At 52.3% G+C, this 19,104-nt stretch overlaps 1 protein-coding gene across 8 annotated transcripts in view; it reads right to left on the minus strand.

Moving 5' to 3' along the window:
- Positions 1 to 736: 736 nt before the first annotated feature.
- ARHGAP23 (Rho GTPase activating protein 23) overlaps positions 737 to 19,104 on the minus strand; it is an 82,943-nt gene continuing 64,575 nt past the window's right edge. For all 8 annotated transcript variants that reach the window (XM_081582318.1, XM_081582317.1, XM_081582316.1 and 5 more), the window contains 7 exons: positions 18,011 to 18,084; positions 17,657 to 17,746; positions 16,644 to 16,769; positions 10,477 to 10,518; positions 9,818 to 9,914; positions 7,787 to 7,818; positions 737 to 3,209 (listed from right to left, as the gene is read on the minus strand). In XM_081582318.1, the coding sequence (XP_081438444.1) occupies positions 2,181 to 3,209; positions 7,787 to 7,818; positions 9,818 to 9,914; positions 10,477 to 10,518; positions 16,644 to 16,769; positions 17,657 to 17,746; positions 18,011 to 18,084 (1,490 nt within the window). In that variant the 3' untranslated portion in view covers positions 737 to 2,180. The remainder of the gene's footprint in view (positions 3,210 to 7,786; positions 7,819 to 9,817; positions 9,915 to 10,476; positions 10,519 to 16,643; positions 16,770 to 17,656; positions 17,747 to 18,010; positions 18,085 to 19,104) is intronic.

Consider the following 19,104-nt stretch of genomic DNA (forward strand, 5'->3'; position numbering starts at 1 on the left):
TTTTGGAGGATTAATTAAGGACATATAAAGCCCTTGGGGGCTGGTGTGAGTCCACAATAACACTAGCTCTTAGCTCATGTGCCAATCAAAAACAACCTCTGGGACAGAGGTGGAGGAAGGAAGCAGATTTCAGTGAGCCACTAAGCTCTTCCCAGTTCCAAGGCTCCTCCCTAGGTTCTCTTTGTTGACTGTCATCTGTTTTTCCTACAGATGGCTACTAGTGTCATCAGAGACAGCCTGAAGCTGGCAGGAGCAACTATAGAGACATGACATGGAAGAAAGCCCATCCCAGGTTGTAAAGGGCAAAATCCACACTGTCTTTATTGTCTGGATCCGGAATGCCTATGATGACAGCTGGCCAGGAGGGACCCCGGGCTTTCCCAAAGCCTCCTCTCTGCTGGCCAGCACCTCTGGACCATTCTGAAGGTTCAGACTGACCTGAGAAGGAAGGTGCCTGTGCACTTCCTGGTCTCTCCAGGAAAAGAGAGCAGGTGCGTGAAAATCTTCTGCAGCGATGAGGGTCAGTACCCTTCTATCTTATCTTCTGTGCCCAAGTCATTGCTCAAGCCAGTCTCCCAGGACACCTCCAAGCTACCAGGAAGCAGAGGTTTGTCTCCACCTGGCCCAGCCCCACTGCCCCTGCTCCATGGGCCAGGTACCTCACTTTTAACCCCTCCCAGCCCCACTCTGTTCCTCTTCTCCCTTCCAAACAAGTGAGACAGCTGACTCATGCCTCAAGGAAGGCCATTTATTTCCAAGATATAGACTATACTGTTCAGACAGGACTTTTCAGAAGCAGGAAATCTTAGTTGTCGCCTAGAGAGGTGTGTCAAGGACACAGTGAAAGGAGACATGCGGACGTCGGGCAAAGGCTTATCCAACACTGTTACAACACTTTTTTAAATGAGCAAAACATCTTTAAAAATCCTTATAAATTCTTTATAATATGTTACACATTTAGAGACAATATTTACAATAAAGGATGAGGGAGGGAGCATCAAGAAATCTACTTTACAGCAAATCTTTGCATAAAACAAGAGGACCGATAGACGTGGCAGTGGGTTCACAACCCCCTGGGCTTCCCTGGGATGAGTGAGGACGTGGGTGGAGAGGCCTGTGATCTGAGATCTATTTACAACTGTGGGGAGAAGAGGGGGCTGGGTCCTGCCCTTCCTGAAGGAGCAGCCCAGCGCAGATCCCATCCGTCTGTCTGTGTGTGTGTGAGAGAGTGAGAGAGACAGACACTCAGACACCAGGGATGCTTTCTACCCTCCCTCTTAAAGGGAAGAAGGTGGGGCCTGTGTGCCTGAGCTGTGGAAGGAGCAGGCACAGCTGGAAGAACAAAAAGAGGGGCAAGAGTTCTAGCAGGGGGGACTCTGGACCCTCCCCAGACGGTCTGGGGCACGGGCAGCTCCCCATGGTCGTAATGTAAAGATTGGAAAAAGGTTGGTGTGGGGAGTAACCCTGGTAAGTGTCAGTCCTGCCTCTGAGGGGCCCCAACCCCTCTTCTGGCTCTGACAAGCAGCAGGGGAGCAGGATCCCCATGTGCAGGGAAGACAGGGAGCCCTGATGGGGGCAGGAGGAGGAAAGGGGCAGGAGCGGCAGAAGTTGCTACTGGAAACACTTGGACAGTGAGGACACACACTTGCACACACCACCCCCCTCCCCCCAGGGACACTATCACCCTACCTCCTCTCCCCCAACATACATACACACACACCCCACCTTAGCAGGCATCCAGGAGCTAATGCGGGGCGGGGAGGACAAAGGAAAGGCGTGAGGAGCCAGCATCACCCAGTGTCTCCTTAATCTGAGCCTTAGGGGCTCCCTATCCACACCCCATGGGCCGATAAGGGTCCTTAAGTGCAGACACAAGGGCCCAGAAGGGCACACTTATCCAGGGGACAGAGACCCTCACAGCCCTGCACGGAGCCCCAGTTGCCTAACCCTTCTCGGTCTCCTTAGCCTCGGAGCCCCTGCCTTCCACTCACACTCCGTGTCCAGCTCCGGCTTCTCCTCTAGCCACTCCCGACCAATTCCAGCGCACAAACCAGAGACGCGGCCTCAGCGCCCCCTGCTTGCACCCGGATGCTCCCATGGGCTACCGGAGACGGGGTGCAGGCAGAGACGACTCCTGGGAAACCAAGGTGCTCCGGGGGGGTTGACCGGCACGGGCGGTGTCACAGACACTGATGGAGGCGGGAGGCGGCCGAGCGGCGCGGGGGCTGGCTCTGCGGGGCCCCCGGGTCCCCGGGCGCGGGCGGCAGAGAGGCGACGGTCGACGGGGCCCGCGCCTTGGTGGACTCCAGGCTGCTGAGGCCCGAGTCCTTGTTGTCGCTGTGCGCCCGCGGGCCCGCGGACTCCGGGGGACCCCCGCCTCCCAGCTCCTTCCACTCGTTGAAGTTGAGGTCGGTCAGCGGGCTCTGCACCACCACTGTGTGGCGGCGCCAGCTGCTCCGGCGCCGCCGCGTCTCGGGGGACAGCGGCCGCCGCAGCCGCACGGCCAGCATGTCGTCGGCGGTGCCGCGGAGGCGCAGCCGCAGCGCCTCGAGGCGCGAGGGCCGCGAGCCCAGCGCCGCCGCCGCCGCCGCCACGGCCGCCGGGGGGCGCAGCGACTCCTGGCTGCTAGACGAGGCCGAGCCCGGCAGCCCGGCGGCCGCGCCCGCGCCCTCGCCGTCCGCGCGGCTCCGAGCCAGGCGGCGCCGCGCCAGGGTGTCGCCGGGCATCAAGTGGTGCGAGCTGAACGAGGGCCGGCGCGCCGGGCGCCCCCCGGGCCCCGCGCCGCCCTCCGTGTCCGTCTCCACGTGGCTCAGCTCGCTGCGCTCGTCGTCCGCCTCGTCCCCCGCGCCCGCCCGCCGGCCCCCGGCGCCCGAGCACACGCTGCGGTCCATGGTGGACAGGGTGGAGTAGCCCGAGACGATCGAGCGCGTGTCCGCGGCCGGCCGCTCCTCCGGCGCCGCCGGGGGGCTGAGGCGTCCGGGGGCCTCGGGGGCGGCGGCTCCCGGCCGCTGCCCCTCCGGCCGGTCCTGGGCCCCCGGCGCCGGCGCCCCCGCCTCAGGTTTGTGCGCTTCCTGCTCCGAGTCGTCGTCTGTGCTGCTGCCCAGTCCCCGCGCCTCCCGCCGCTTCTTCCGCTTGCGGTTGACCGCCGAGATGAAGGAGATCGCCAGCATCTCCCGGGTGTACGGCTCCTTCTTGGGGGCCCATGAGCCCTGTGCGGGAGACAGGTCAGTGTGCCGGAGGCGCCCTCCAAGCTCCAGCCCCTACACCCCCCACACCACAGCACCTAATCTCGACAGGGCCAAGCCAAGCCCAGCACCCCCACCGGCACCGTCCGCTGTTCCCCGCCCCGGACGGCTGTCCCAACCAGATCCGCTCTAGAGACTACCACTCCCGCCCCCTCAATTCTGAAGCCTCCTTGGCGCCTCCTCTGGTCTTAATCCAGACTCCTAGCTTTTTCCTGCGAGCTGGGGGCTGGTTTCTCACCTCGCCCCAACTTTCATTCCATTCTCCACATCCAGTGTCGCATAAATCGTTTTAGACTCCAGCTCTACTAATACCAGACTCTAAACAGTAAAATGACACTTGACGGTTTGAACCTATTTCATGTATACTATCCTGGGTTATGATACCAGAGCCTGCACCTTTCTCTGATCACAACTCTTCCCTCACTTCCTCTTCACTCAGTCTCACCAGGAAACCTGCCTTTCTACCTACTCAGTAGGAACAGCCTCTCTGTGGCAACCCACCCAAGTTATGTCCCTTCCCACCGCACCCTAAGCATCTCTGTGGTCCCACCAGCACCCCGCTGGTGGCTCAGATGGTAAAGAATCTGCCTGCAATGCAGGAGACCCGGGTTGGATCCCTGGGTCAGGAAGATCACCTGGAGAAGGGAATGGCAGCCATTCCAGTATTCTTGCCTGGAGAATTCCACGGACAGAGGGCTACAGTCCATGGGGTCGCAAAGAGTCAGACAGGACTGAGTGACTAACATCTTCACTTTTTTTTTTCACCAGCTCTCCACCTCCACAATCCCCAACTCCACATCAATCCAACCACCAGTTCTGCTGCCAAAAGTGGCTTAAGAATCCTGCACAATCCGATGGTTTGGATTGAAGCCACTCCCAAATTGTGATTTACAGCTGCAACGTGGGCAGCTTTCTGCCACTGTTCTCACTGCTGGGCCCGTGGGTGTTTTTTGGTCCTGGCCTTCCATGATCCCCTAGCAGAGCCCAAGCTGCCCATCACTGCCTCCTCCACCTGGTTTTTAATCCTGCCTTTCTGGCCTCTCCTCTGTCTCCTGGGAGGTTCGTTTTCCTCTTCTTACTCCTTTAGAAGCCATGTTCTCAGGGATCTGTTCCCAGCCCCTTTTTTCTTCTCTCTCCCTGGGAATATCCTGCCCCCGAGGTCTCCCTCTCCAACACCAAATTCTTTATTTCTCGAGCTCCATCCAGAACTCCTCTTCCAACTGCAAATTTGTCTCTACCAAGGGGTCTGCCAGCACCTGAAACTCACCTACCTGGAGCCACATTACATTCCCTACCCCTGCCCTAGACTGCCAACATTCACGTCCTCACCTCAGGTGACTCTGACTCCGCCCTCTCCCCTCCTTCCTCTAGATTCTCTGGAAATGACTCCCAAAGTGGTTCATCCCCATTATCCTGTGTTCAGACTCTCACTCTGCCTTTTCTAGACTTTTCTGCCCTCTCCAAATAGGACTCCCTGCCTCCACCCTTGCCTCATCCCAGCCCCTCCTCCTCAAGAGCAGTCAGTCCTTCTAAGGCAAGGCAACAACCTGACTGCCTCTGGCCTCTGCAGGATGAGACCCCCATGAGGATAAAGCACAGACACAGGGCCCTCACAACCTGCCTGGGGATCCTCTGCCCTGACCCCAGTTGAACACAGCCATCACTCAGGCGATGCAGACCCTTCCCTTGATAGGCCTTGCACTTTAACACTGGCAGCTCTTAGTCGCACCCCCCCACCCCCATTTATGGGATGAACTCTTGCTCCGCCTACTAGGTACAGTGCAAACACAGCATCTTCTGTACAGCAGCCTCCCACCCAGCTCTCCCTTTGGCTGAGCTGGGAAATCCCTTCTCTACCTGTTCCATAGACCTTTGAAAATACACATACAGCAGCTCTTTGTCACATCAGAATAGCTTTGTTTCCACATCATTTGTATCAAACCCTGAGTCCTTTGAGAGCAAGGTCACATGGCTCGTATTTGCATCCATGACTCCTAGTACAGTCCTTGTCACATAACAGGCACTCGAGAAATGTTAAGTGATTAAACAAATAGGTGAACGAAGGTAAGAAGCTCAGTAGAAGCAGATGCTGGGACTGGTCCCCTGCTGGGCTGGAATGAATGACCTGCTCTGCCACCCCTTCTCACAGGCCACCTCCTGTTGCAGCCACAGTGTAACAGGCATACCTCAGAGATACTGCAGGCTCAGTTCCAGACTACAGCAATAAGGCAAATACCGCAATAAAGCGAGTCATATGAATTTGTCGGTTTCCCAAAGCATATGAAAGTTATGTTCACACAGCAGTCTATTAAGTGTGTACTAGCACTATGTCTAAAAAAGTGTACATACCTTAATTTAAAAATACTTCATTGCTGAAAAACACTAAACATTACCTGTGCCTTCAGGGAGTCGTAATCTTTTTGGAAAAGTAACATCAAAGATCACTGATCACAGAACACCATAACGAATATAATTATCATGAAAAAGTTTGAAACAGCACAAGAATTATCCAAGTGTGAACAGAGACACGAAGTGAGCAAATATTGTTGGAAAAATGGTGTCAATAGACTTGCTCAATATAGTGTTGCCACAAACGTTCAATTTGTTTAAAAAAAAAAAAAGTGTAGTAGCTGTAAAGCACAAAGGAAAGTGTAAGAAAACAAGGTCTGCCTGCAGGGGATGGAGACACAACGCTGCCTCCCATGACCGCCGCCGTCTCTCATATCAGTTAGCTCTGAAAAAACTGGAGTCTGTCAGGGATACAGGATTCATAGGCCTGTGGCTCCCGGGCCGCGGCTGCCCACATAGGTGACTCTAGAAGGCACTATCTGAAGCTGTGTGAGGTGCAGCACTGCTACAACCAGCGTGAGGCACATGGTGGCCTCTTTCCTGGCCTTCTTTCCTGGCCTGTGCTTTCTGGGAGACTTGAGAGACCACTGAGCTCATCTGATCAAATTACACTCTCATCCTGGTGAGTTACAGAAGCAGTGAGGTCAGAATGGTCACTTCTAGGGAATACAGAGGTCAGCAGGTTCACATAAAAGTTGAAGGGTCAGTCCACAAGAGGCTACAGGAAACCAGGGGTCTGGCATGAGCAAGGGGTGGAGGTGACAAGGAACTAGATACAGGTCACTATAATTAATTTGCTCCCTGCCATAGCAGTCTTGTGATGGAGTGAGCTCCCTGTCACCAGAGGTGTGCAAGCAGAGGCTCTATGGAGAGGTTACAGTGGACTTCTGCACCAGACTAGAGCAGCCTTCCTTCCTTCCGGGCTTTCATCTGACATATAATGAACTAATGAATATATGTTATAAATAATGAATATATAATATATGTATATATATATATATATGTTAATATATAATGAATATAATGATTAGATAACATAATGTGCTTGGTGTCAGGCACACTGATTTTGCTGGGACTCAGCCAGTGCTTAGAGATCCAGAAACAAATAAGCCCAGTTCGACCAGCCAACATTTAGCTGATTTCACCCACTACTATGGACAGAACTGTTCCCCCCACCAAATTCATGTGTTGAAGCCCTAAGCCCCCAGTGTGATGGTACTTGGGGCATTTGGGAGGTAATTAGGTTTATATGAGGTCATGAAGGTGGGGCCCTTATGGCTGCATTAGTGCCCTTATAAGCAGAGAAACCAGAGAGCTTGCTCTTTGTCTCACACACACACCTGTTCACTTTCTCTTTGCCATATGAGCACACGGTGAGAGGGCAGCCATCTACAAGCCAGGAAGACAGTTCTCACCAGAAACTGACCATGCTAACACCTTGATCTTGGACTTCTAGTCTCCAGAACTGTGAGAAAATAAATTTCTGTTTTTAAGCCACCCAGCAGGTGGTATTTTGTTATGGCAGCCAGAGCTGATTAAGACACACCCCTGGCCTTCAAGCTCTAACCTAACAGTCAGGCAGGGCTCATCTGGGGCAAGCATCCTTGCCCTACTGAGCAGGCTCTGGAACAGGCGACTAGCTGCCTATGAGACCTGGTTCAGAGAACCAGCTTAGGCTTTGTTGTTTTCCATTTCATTGATTTCTGTTCTTATCTTTAACATTTCCCTTCCTTCATGTGCTTTGGGCTCTGCAAAGACCTTAAAAACAATCATTATATCACTCATAGTTGTTGTTAACCCCATTTATGAGGATAAATATTATCCTCATAAATCGTGTGAGGAAGCTGAGGGTCTTAAAGAAGTTAAATAACTTACCTAATGTCCCAAAGCTACTAAGTGGTGGAGCCAGGACGCGGGCCCAGGACTGTCTGGGCTCCTAACCAGTAGGCAACACTGCCTCGGGCCACCAAACTCCCAAGCCAGAGCCTCTACTTCATCAGTTATCTCCCCAAGCACTGCCAAGGTGAGCGACCTCAGCTTACCTTGGACACTCAGGTGTTTCCCACCTTCCCTCCCAGTGACTAACAATCTTCTTCAAGGCTCCAATCACAACTCCCCTAATTGTTGTGACCAAAAAGCAAAACGGCTGGCTTGTACAGGGATATAACTTTCAGAATCACCATGGCACTTACCTTAGACTTGGCTGAACTACAGGTGGTGGAATCTGTTGGTAAGAAACAAAAGAACAATGAAAGTTGGATTGGGCAAGAGAAGGCTGATTCTTGCGAACACAATTCCCTCTCCTCAAAGGCTTCAGAAACCAGGGAGTTCAGAAACCTGAGCTCTCCCCAGCTCCTGGGAGTGTGGTGGACTTCTGATGTCATTTCCTGGGGGATAAGGATGGAGCAGAGAAGGATGTCAATCACCACTTCCTTTTGAGGCAGGAAGTGACATCAGGCCACTGGACCTGCATTTGCCCAGGGTTAAGGGCAAGGCCGACTTTTCTTTGGCCTCTCCCCTCCCCTCCTGTCCCTGTTACTCTGAAGCACTAGAGAGAAAATGCCAAACATCAGATTCACAGAAACCACAACAACAAAAGACAGCAAATCACAGACGCTCTGGAGAAATGGAGACCACACCGTGCACAGAGAGGTGGGGGCTCTATACCTACCCTCTCCCCCCAACTTCAGAGACATGAGAGGGCAGAGGGACCATGTGAACAGTGGGGTATGGGGCAGACAGGAAACAAGCGGGGCAGGAGGTAGAGAGGGCTGGTGATTACAGCCTGGAAAGGGTCTACCTCCAGACCAGAGGTCAGGCTGTCCTCAGGGGCAAAGCCCCTGTTTATTATCAGAGTTATGAAGGAATGTGGGTTCCACTCCCTTATTAACACTGGGGTGGGGAAGGACCCAGAAATAAGTCTTGCAGTGCTGTCCCCAGGACTGGGGAGGGAGCAGGCCCACCCAAGGATCTCTGGGGGTCTGAAGGGGGGCAGATGCAGTTAATCCACACTCTCCAGCAAGCAAGTTAGATGCCTCCTCCCCAGCCCTCCCCTGCACACAGTGAGAAGAGCAGATGGGCTGACCACACAGCGACACACACGGGCAGGAGAGTGGCAGCAGGTGATTAGAAGAGACGGGGGGCTCCCCTCTGCCATCCCCACCCCCATGTCCTCTGGCCCCCTCCCTAGCCTGCCTCTTGCAACGAGGAGTGCTGTGGTATGCCTCTGTCAGAGACACAAGGAGGTGGGGGGGTGTCACGCACAGAGTGGGAGGAGTTAGTGGCTAGAGCCAAGAAGGGACTGGCTACCCTCTCATCCCTGGACTCCTCTGCTATGACAGCCAGAGGCCTGGGAGCAGGACTTAGGGGCTGAGTGACCAGGGGCTCCGATTTCGGGAGCAGGAAGAGCCAGCCCTCAGAGGCTGCTGAGGCAGGAGCTATAGATGTACAGAGGCTTCTGGAGTGGTATCACTGAAGTCTGGAGATGCTAGGTCCCACTACGAGCCAAGCCTCCTCCACCCAGGTAATCAGAAGTGGCCGAGCTCAGCACAGAGAGAAAGCCATAGAGTGGGGGGGGGGGAGCAGCCATGTGGTGCCCAGGCTTCCTGGCAAGGGGACCCGACTTGGCTCTAGCAAGTGCCTCCTTCCTCCTGAGAAGGGGCTTTCAGATGGGAGGCTGGTACGCTGTTAGCAAGCATGGGGAGCTGGACTGTCAGGGAAAGGTCCTCACCGCCCTGGACGGCTCTGCCTGCCCCCCACCCCGTGCCTGCCCAGCCTTCTTATAATCACCCGCCACTGTTAGTGACCGAGGTCGCAATGCCACACTGTACCCTTTAAATCTCCAACAGGTCCGCTGGAGGAGGGAAGGGAGGAGAAGAGAAGAGCAGGATCCAGGGGGTGGGGGGAGAGCACAGGGAGAAGAAGGAAGAGGGGAGGAGGGGTGTAAGGAGAAAAGGAAGAAAAATTAAAAAGAGGCACGTGCCCAGGACACAGCCCTCGAGAAACAAAAAGCTCAGGAAAGAAACTGGTGAAAACAAAGCTCCTACCCAGCCCAGGGCAGCCAAGGAGGTGGAAGCCCCCGCCACAGCCCAGCCCAGTGGTGGGGGCAGGGAGGGGCCCCGTGGGGCAGGAGCAGGGCAGCTGGGCGCCTGGCCAGGCATCTGGGACCCTCAGGAATGCAGATCCCACGGCCTCTCCACCCCTTCCTGGGCCCGTGCTCTCACCTGAGCCTGGCTCTCCAGGCGGCACTGTCCTGCCAATGTTAGGCAGGAGGTACTCGATGTTTGGCACTGACTGAGGCTCCTTGTCATCCACAGGGGTCTGCAAATGGGAGGAGGGTCAGGCCCCATAGCCTCAGATGGGTGACTGCAGACCCCTCGGAACGGGGAACCCCGAAGACGGGGCGCAGGTCTCCTCCATCAGACTGGGGCTCACCAGCGCAGGGAGTGTCCCCCTCATCAGTCAGGGACTCCAGGGCAGGTCCTACATGTCCCTGCCTTCCCCAGCACCTTGGCTGAACCCTAAAGACCGAGCTGCTCCCTCGGCTGAGGGTGGGATCCGTGTCTCCTCCATCAGACTGGACCCTCCTAAGCCCTCTATCCTCATAAGATTGGAGGGCATGGTCTGCCTTTGCTACTGGACTCAGAATCCTTAGGGAACGGACTCTATTTCCCCCTCAGACTTGGGGTTCATGAGAGCGAGGACTATGTCTCCCATCAGACTGGAGGCTCCTGAGGAGAGGGCCTTTGCTTCCTCCATCAGACCGGGACGTCCCAAGGGCAGGAGCCTTCTCCCACTTCAGACTTGCTGCCCACCCCACCCACCTGGGATGAGGGCCCACCACCAACCTGACCCCACACCACGGCCCCCCTGCGTCACTCACTCTCTCTCCCTTGTCCTCGCTGTCGCTGAAGAACCAGTCTGACTGCAGGGGAGACAAAAGGAAGTGATGGAATCAGCATGGGAAGGAGCTGAGGGAAGACAGGGAGACAAGGGCTCCCAAACTGCTCGGTTCAGAGGACCCACTCAGGCACCTGATGGGAAAGTTGGGACCCAGTGTGGAAAGGAAACACAGCCTGGAGTGGGAGAGGGTCCGAGTACAGAGAGATGCCCGGCTCAGAGAGCTTCTCTCTGCCTGTGTTTCACTACACACAGTCCCTTTGCCATCACCACAGCGCACGCCCTATTGCAAACTAGGAGAGGGAGCAGCAGCGCCATCTAGTGCCAGTGAGTTCCGCTGCAGGGAGAAGGCCAGCCCCTGCGGCTGTAGCTGCGTGAATCCCATCCCAGCCTGGGCTCCGCACTAAGAACAGGGTTGGTGCCCCCAACCCCAGATAAGGCAAGTGCCTACAATGAGGTGTCGGGAGGTTCCCTGAGGGTCAGGCAGGCAAGGGTTTTCTCATACATGCCAAACAGAATAGAAAATAAAAATCCCCCTCAAATATATTTTGTAAAATTCGAGAATCTTGATGATAAAACCCTAAAAGTTTTCTCAAAAACAACAACATTGCTTGCCTGTGAACAAGTATCAGTTTTAACTATAACTTTCGGCAGCAACAGATACAAGAAGACATGAAAGTAATATTTTTGATGTGCTTCTGAACTAAAATTTAAGGGATTTTGAATCTAGAATTGTGTATCTTGCTAAACTCTCATTTACATTTGAGTGTGAAATAAAGCTATTCTAACACATCAGAAAGTTTGCTACATGAATATTCTCTTATCTGAGTGCATGAGCAAGTAAAGAAATGAATCCAGGACAGAACAGGAAGTTCTAAGAAGTAAGGATGGATAATAGTGTAGAAAAGTCAATTGTTATCAAACTAAGCAATGATGTACACATACATACACAAACAGACACCAGGTATACCCACGACAATGTGAACTTCAAATTCATAGGGAGAAACCAGTGACAGGTGAAAATAGACTAACGTACTTGACTCTTAGATGTGGTGGAAGGAAGACGGGGATACTGATAAACTTTAGAAACTGATAATAAAAAATTAAACATGACTACAGGCTTTTTGCAATTGTATCAATCAACATAAGTATGGGTTTTATAAATTGTGTAAGTTTTATATCAGGAAAATAAAATCAACCCATACAAAGGTTGGAAACACCCAGAAAAGCAAATAAAATGAAAACGCAGTAGACAGAAAATTTAAGATGGGAGAAATAAGTCCTAACAGCACAGAAATTACAAAAAGCAATGAGCTAAGCTCACTATATCTTTATACTTGAAATTAGCATGTAAACGGTGGATTAAAAAGACACACATTAACCTATTAGGGGGGTAATTATTGGAGGCTGGGCAGAGTGGGCTTTGGAATGAAGGGAGGAAACAAGGAGACTTGCAAAGTTGATTATGACCTTGGGCCATGAACTTCAGTTATTATTCATCATAATCAGGCATATGATTAACTCAAATCAGCAGTACAGAACAGAAACAAGGAAGAGACAGAAGAAAAAAGAGTGAGAGACGATGAAGGAGAAATGCAAGATCTGGAGTCAGTTACTTCGGGCTCCAGTTCACCTCAGGTAAATTATCTCTCTGAGTCTACTTACTTATCTTTAAAATGGGCATGATATATGAGTATCTACTTTGAGAACTGTGCTGAGGATTAAAATAAAATACCGTGTGGCCATTATCAAAACGACAAGAAATAACAAATGTTGGCAAGGATGTGGCAAAAAGGGAACCCTTGTGCGGTGTTGGTGGGAATGTAAATTGGTGCAGCCATTATGGGAAACAGTATGGAGGCTTCTCAAAAAATTAAAAATAGAATTACCGTATGATCCATGAAATTCACTTCTGGGTATTTATCTGAAGGAAATGAAAACATATATGCACGTCCCTGTTTGTTGCAGCCTTATTTACCATAGCTAAGACATGGAACCAACATAAGTGTCCATCAATGGATGAATGGATAAAGAAAATGTAGTATATATATACAAAGGAATATTATTCAACAATAAAAAAGGAGGAAACCTTGCCATTTGAAACAACATGGATGGACCCTGAGGGCACTATGCTAAGTGAAATAAGTCAGGTAGAGAAAGACAAATACTGTATGATCTCACTTATATGTGGAATTAGAAAAAAAAATAACCTAGGCTTATAGACAACAGATTGTTGGCTGCCAGAGGAAAAGGGATGGGGAGGTGACTGAAATGGGCAAAGATGGTCAAAAGGTATAAACTTCCAATTGTAAAATGAATAAATAAGTCATGGAGATGTACATCGTGGTGACTATAGCTAATAATACTGTATTGTATGTTTCAAAGATGCTAAGAGAGTAGATCTTAAAAGGCTTCATCATAGAAAAAGTTTTCTATGTATGGTGTTGGATGTTAACTAGACTTATCGCACTGATCATTTCACAGTCTATACAAATATTGAATCATCATTTTGTAAACTTGAAACTAATAGGTCAATACATCTCAATTTTTAAAAAAGCAAAAAAGAAATACTGTATGTAGAGCATTTAGGACAACACATTAGTGTATAATAAATGTTAGCTATTATTAAAAGGTGCAGTCCCTGAAGCCAGACTGACCAGAAGGAGCCCTAAAAAGCCAGCCTTGAACTCAAGTTTGAAAGTACCTGAAAGTGCTCTGAGAACCCAGAAGGCTGCAGGAAGCTTCTGGAAATCTACAGGAAGCTTCCGGATGGCCCACAGTTCTCTGGAAGAATTCACACTAGCTCAGGCCACCCTGCTTTTGCACATGCTGTTCCCTCTGCCTGGAATGCTCATTCTCCCTTCTCTGGCTGGCTAAATTCCTAGTGTCTTTCAGGAACTCCCTGACTCTGGTCCCAGCCCTGCACCCAGGGCTGGGTTGGGTCCTTCCATGTGGATTCCTTGGACATAGCCCAGACCATGGAGAAGTGATGCCTTCACTGGGCAGGATTCCTTCAGAGCAGGGTCTGAGCTCCATTCATCTCTGTGTTGCCAGCACTTGCATTTATATCTGGTATGGAACAATGACAATGATGGTGATGATGACAATGGTGATAACTAACCCTTTAACACCTACTACCTGCCAGGCACCTTTTTAAGTGCCTTACAGATAATAACTCATGCAACCCTCACAATAATACTGGAGACAAACAGGTGAGGAAACAGAGGCACAAAAAGGGTAAGTAAATTGTCCAAGACACCACAGCATATAAGGGGCAGAACTAGGGTTCAGCCTCAGGCAGGCTGGCTCCAGGGGCAGTGTCCTGAACCCCTGCACCAGTACTTCTACCACCCCCTTGGGGTGACTGTGTCCCCAGGAGGGCATTTGGTGACATCTGGAGACATTTTCAATTGTCACAAGTGGAGGGAGGCTCCTGGCATCTGGCCAAGAGATGCTACGAAACATATTACCAGCCACAGGACAGCCTCCAACAAACAATGATCTGGCCCCAAAGGTCACTAGTGCTGGGGTGAGAAGTTCCAGTGCACACACAGTAGGAATCACCACGTTTGCTGAGTGAATAAATGAAGAAATGCCTTGGCATGGTCTTTGTTTCGGTCTCAGTTGGCTTAGTAATCACGGGTATGAGCTGGCTGGTGACTTGCTGCCAGGTGGCTGAACACTTAGGTTTGCTCATAACTCAGCCCATATCTTGGCTGTGGGACCCTGAGCAGGTCACCATTCCTCTTCAAGCCTTGGTTTCCGCCCTCTGTACAGTGCAGGGTCAGGTCTCATACCTTAAGGCTCCTTCCAGCTCTGCTGTTTAAAAGTTCCCTGGAACACAGGGGCCCCAGGCAGGGAGGCGGGGGTGGTCACAGCTGAAACTCCCAGTGGGACGGGAGGTCATGTCACCCATGAACTCCAACCACCCGCTCACTGGCCAGGGGCTCAGAGCCAGAGCAACTGATGCCACAAGTCCTGCCCTGCCTGGGCTCAGGACTACCCTGGGACTACCCAGGCTCAAGAGTCTCTGTGCTAGACAGACTCTGGCCAACTTGGGTGGGTGGGCTAAGTGGGCTCAGTGTGAATGAGCAGGCAGCTCACTCTCTTAACAACTGACAATCATCCAGGGCTGATTACTTTAATGCCAAGGGGGCAGAAAATGGAGAGGTGCATGTTTGGTCAATCCCCAGGAATGATTCCCTTGGTAGGAATGCCCAGACTGGCATAACTTCAACAGCAATTCATTTATTTATTCATTCATTCATTCAACCAACACTGAAGGTTCACTCTATGCCAGGCACAGAGTCAGTACTGGGGTTACACCTATGATGGAGACCAATGTGCTCTACCTCCCCCACCCTACCCAGAAAAGATGCTGCCACTGGCTGGGGATGTCCCCCTGAGACCCTAGGGTCGGGAAAGTGGACACACTTTGGGCCTCCCATCTCCCTGAAGGTCCTGACACTCCAGCTGACCAAGGCTTTGGGCTGACCAAGGCTTTGGGCTTCTTTGGACTTTGCTAGAAGTCAGGGGGCCAGTCTCCCTCTCTTCCTCACTGCCTTCCCCACCAAGCATACACTCATGGGGGCTCCATGGGTTCCTCGTTTGGGGAGCTGAACTTTTCCAAGGGACGAAAGCTTCCCCAGACCAAGGCCTCATCAGGATCCCTGACACTGCCCAGCAGCCTTGGCCTTCCCAGCAGCTCTGGAGTGGGCCTCCGGGCTGGTGGTCCCAATGTTAGTGAGAACAGGCCTCGACATACCCTCCTATGGCTCAGAGCTCTGACACGCAGTGAAGGAAGGAAAGAAGCAGGCAAGGCCAGCCAGCGTGACCAAAGTCTACCCACGGCCTCACTTGGCTAACTCGGACCACCTCGCTCACTCAAAAGCCAGCTCTAGGATGGGCCCAGAAGTCGGCCCTCCCATTCGGTGGGGAGTAAAGCAGAGGAGTTGGTCAGACAGACCTGCCTTCAAATTCTGAGGCTGCTACTTAATAGCTGTGTGATCTTGAAGAAATCACTTTGCTTCTCTGAGCCCCAGTTTCCTCATCTGTGAAATAGGAGTAACAGGACCTGGCTTCCCTTCCCTAAAGTGTCTATGAGGTGGGGGAAGCTGAAGTTCCTTTCCCTTGTTTGTTGTTGTTGCTTGTTATGTATATGTGCTCAGTTATGTCCGACTCTTTGGAACCCCATGGACTTGTAGCCTTCCAGGCTCCTCTGTCCATGGGATTTTCTAGGCAAGAATACCGGAGTGGGTTGCCATTTCCTACTGCAGGGGATCTTCCTAACCCAGGAATCGAAACCACATCTCCTGCATTGGCAGGTGGATTCTTTACTACTGAGCCACCAGGGAAGCAAAACTTTTTCTTGACCAGTTGCCCATCTTATTTCTCCTGGCAGGAGGGTTCTGATTCCATTCTTTGTGGGTTAAACCACAGGTCCCACCAAGATTTGGAAATGGAAAAATCAATGATTCATAAAAACATCTCTGAGTGCCCCAGAAGGGGGCAGTGCTGCCCTGGGTTTGGCGCTTAAAAAAAAGAAAGAAAGAAAAAAAAAAAAGCCTCCTGCGCCCTCTGCTGGCCATTCTGGGTTCTCATCCTGTGGTGGATAATAAGATTCCTTAGAAACCACAAGCTCTAGTGGGGCCTCCAGGCAGCCTTAAGGAGGAAGGTGACCAGCCCAAGACACAGTGACCATGCAGCCAGGATCCAGCCCCAGCCCATCATCCGCCCTGCCCTATCTGCCTACGCCTCCCCCTCCCCCAGGGAATCGCCATTTTTTCCCTAAAGTCTCAGTGGGCCTGCAGGGAGAGTGCTGTCCCACCTGTCTGCCCGGTTCTGCTTGGACACCTCTCCCGGGGGTCACCTTCTGAAGGCACCCCTTCTTTGACCCCTTCTGCCCTCCAACCCAGCAGCTCCTCTCCTTGACCTTCCTCCTCCCTCTGACCCGCACACGCATCCTGGAAACTCAGCGGCCTCCTGGTTCTCCCGCTGGGGACAGGCATTCAGGACTCATACCCGTCTGGCCTTAAAATGCAGCCTACTGCTTCTGAAGGGCCTCCTGCACCCCCGGAGCATTTTCCACATCGTTCTCTGAGCACACCCATCCCAGCGAGCAGGAGCCAGGTGCCCAGGGAGGCTGCTTACGTGCTGGATCAACGTCTCCACAATCTTGTAGCGGTCAGGCATGTGGGTCACCATGTCGGCCATGTTGTCCTCAGACGTCCTCACCAGCGTCGGCCCAAAGACCAGGGCTAAGTTCCGGGGTTCCATCTGGGCAGGGGAGGGAAGCAGGTCAGTGTTAATTATCCCTGTGAGCTTTGACCTCCAGTCCCCTGGGCCTCCCTACTCTGGGCCCCTCTGGCCCCCAGCCCGACCACATCCTGAGCTGGCCCTGGCCTGGAGCCATGTGCCTCCTTGCTGGGCGTGGAGGTGCCTGGTAAGTAGAGAATAGGCCGGATTTCAGCCCGACTCAACCCCAGGCCCAGCTCTCACGGGCAGTTCCCCACCTGGACACCCGTACTGTTCCACGGTGGGAGAGGCCAGAGTGAAGACCCACCGGACATCCCAAGGGTGTTTTGGACTGGCAGGAATCCTGTAGGTCCCCTCACTCTCCCCCACTGCAGAACTAGAAGTTATAGGGGTTTGCTTAGGAAAATGCGAGCTTCCCTGGTGGTTCAGACAGTAAAGCGTCTGCCTACAATGCGGGAGACCCGGGTTCAATCCCTGGGTCGGGAAGATCTCCTGGAGAAGGAAATGGCAACCCACTCCAGTATTCTTGCCTGGAAAATCCCACGGATGGAGGAACCTGGTAGGCTACAGTCCATGGGGTTGCAAAGAGTCAGACACGACTGAGCGACTTCACTTCACTTCACTTAGGAAAATGCAACACAAAGGATCCGAGCTCAGTCAGAGGGTAGATTCCACCAGACACAGGTGCTGAGGCTCTCCGCCTCTTAAGACCCTCAGAAATTCAGAAGCCAGCTCAGGAAGAAGTACTGGCCAGTATGTGGGAGGGGGACAGAAGGACCCCCTAGGTAGGAGGGTGGGGCCAGTGAAGCTTGAGGTTATCTGACCTGGAGGAGCTTATTGAATAGAATATGCTGAGGAGACCCCACTTGGCTTCCCTCCCCCTCACTTCAAACTGGAGTTCGATCCACCTTGTTTTTCTCCGAGTGGTCAGCAATGGTCTTCAGATGACTCACGAGGAATTTGAGTGTTTCATAGTAGTGTCCTGGGAGATCCCGGATCTGGGTGGGAGAAAGAAGGGGCATGGGACCAGGCTGTGACGGCTTCTGCCTCCCCACCACCCCCCAAAGGGGCTCCGCTGCCATATTTCAGGGGGTCTGGAATCCACTCTCTAACTGTCCCCCGCGGATAGATGGAGAAATTGAGGCCATGAGTGGAGAAGGGCTTGCCAAGGTCACATGGGAAGCTGGTGGCCCTGGGCTTGGGCTCCCACGGCGCTCGCCTGTGCCGTCTGCCCTTGGCCCAGCAGCACCCCGTCTCCTTACCAGCTTCCGCAGCGTCTTCAAGCGCTCCCTCGAGTCTTCAATGCGATTGGCCTCGATGAAGTCGTTGTATTTGTCTAGAACAGTGAGGATTCTTTAGAGAGGGGGGCTTCCAGGCTGAGGAGGCCCTGCAGGGAGGTCACGTTTGTGCGGAGGTTGTTTCAGTTGGTGGGGGGGTGCCAGGGCCCTGTGCTCCTGTGACCAAACCCACTGTAGCTGCCCTCAGACGTGCACCTGACCTGGAGTAGCCCAGCTGGGCTCATTTGGGAAGAAATTAGACCTCAGCTGCCTGTTAACCCTGGTGAAGGGGTCCCTGGCCCAGGCTCCAGGACAAGGACACCACGAGGTTAGGAGAGAGGTTACCTAGAAAGAGGGAGGGTCCTTTCAGCCTCCAAACACCCTTCCCCATCTGTATCAAGGTTCCCCCAACTCCCCTCAGAAGAAGTCCACGGGGAACTCTAAAAAAGGGAACGTGGTAAGTTTATCCTGAAATACACCTGGATGAGAGAATGTGCAAAGACAGCCAAGAATATTCTCCAAGGGAAGAATGATGAGGGAGGATTTGCACTGTGAGATACTGAAATGTACTAAAAAGATAGTACAGCTCAGGCAACGTGACACTGACAGGGAAAGGGGATGAAAGGCCAGGACTGAAAGGAGGGAGACAGGCCCTGTGGATCTACATGAAAAAGTGTTAGTCGCTAAGTCATGTCCGACTCTTTGCGACCCTCTGGACTGTAGCCTGCCAGGCTCCTCTGTCCATGGGATTCTCCTGGCAAGAACACTGGAGTGGGTTGTCATTCCCTTCTCCAGGGGATCTTCCCGATAGCACTTCAAGTCAGTGGGGAAGGATGGTGGTGTCAATAATGTCCCAGCGACTATTAGCTATCTTGTTGGGAAAATAAATCCATTTCTAGCTCATGTAATACACAAACAAATTTAATTGCATTACAGAGTCAAAAATAAGTTATTCAAGTATTGGGAAAAATTAGAAAATATTTTTATAATCATAAGGCATTCTTAAACACTCGTGTTTATGTGTGTATCTCAGTACAGAATCCATTAACAGTTAATCTCCTAGTAATGACAGAAATGAA

The sequence above is a fragment of the Giraffa tippelskirchi genome, chromosome 3, assembly GCF_054371585.1.
Source record: "Giraffa tippelskirchi isolate mGirTip1 chromosome 3, T2T-mGirTip1v1.2.pri, whole genome shotgun sequence".
In the NCBI taxonomy this organism is placed as follows: domain Eukaryota; kingdom Metazoa; phylum Chordata; class Mammalia; order Artiodactyla; family Giraffidae; genus Giraffa; species Giraffa tippelskirchi.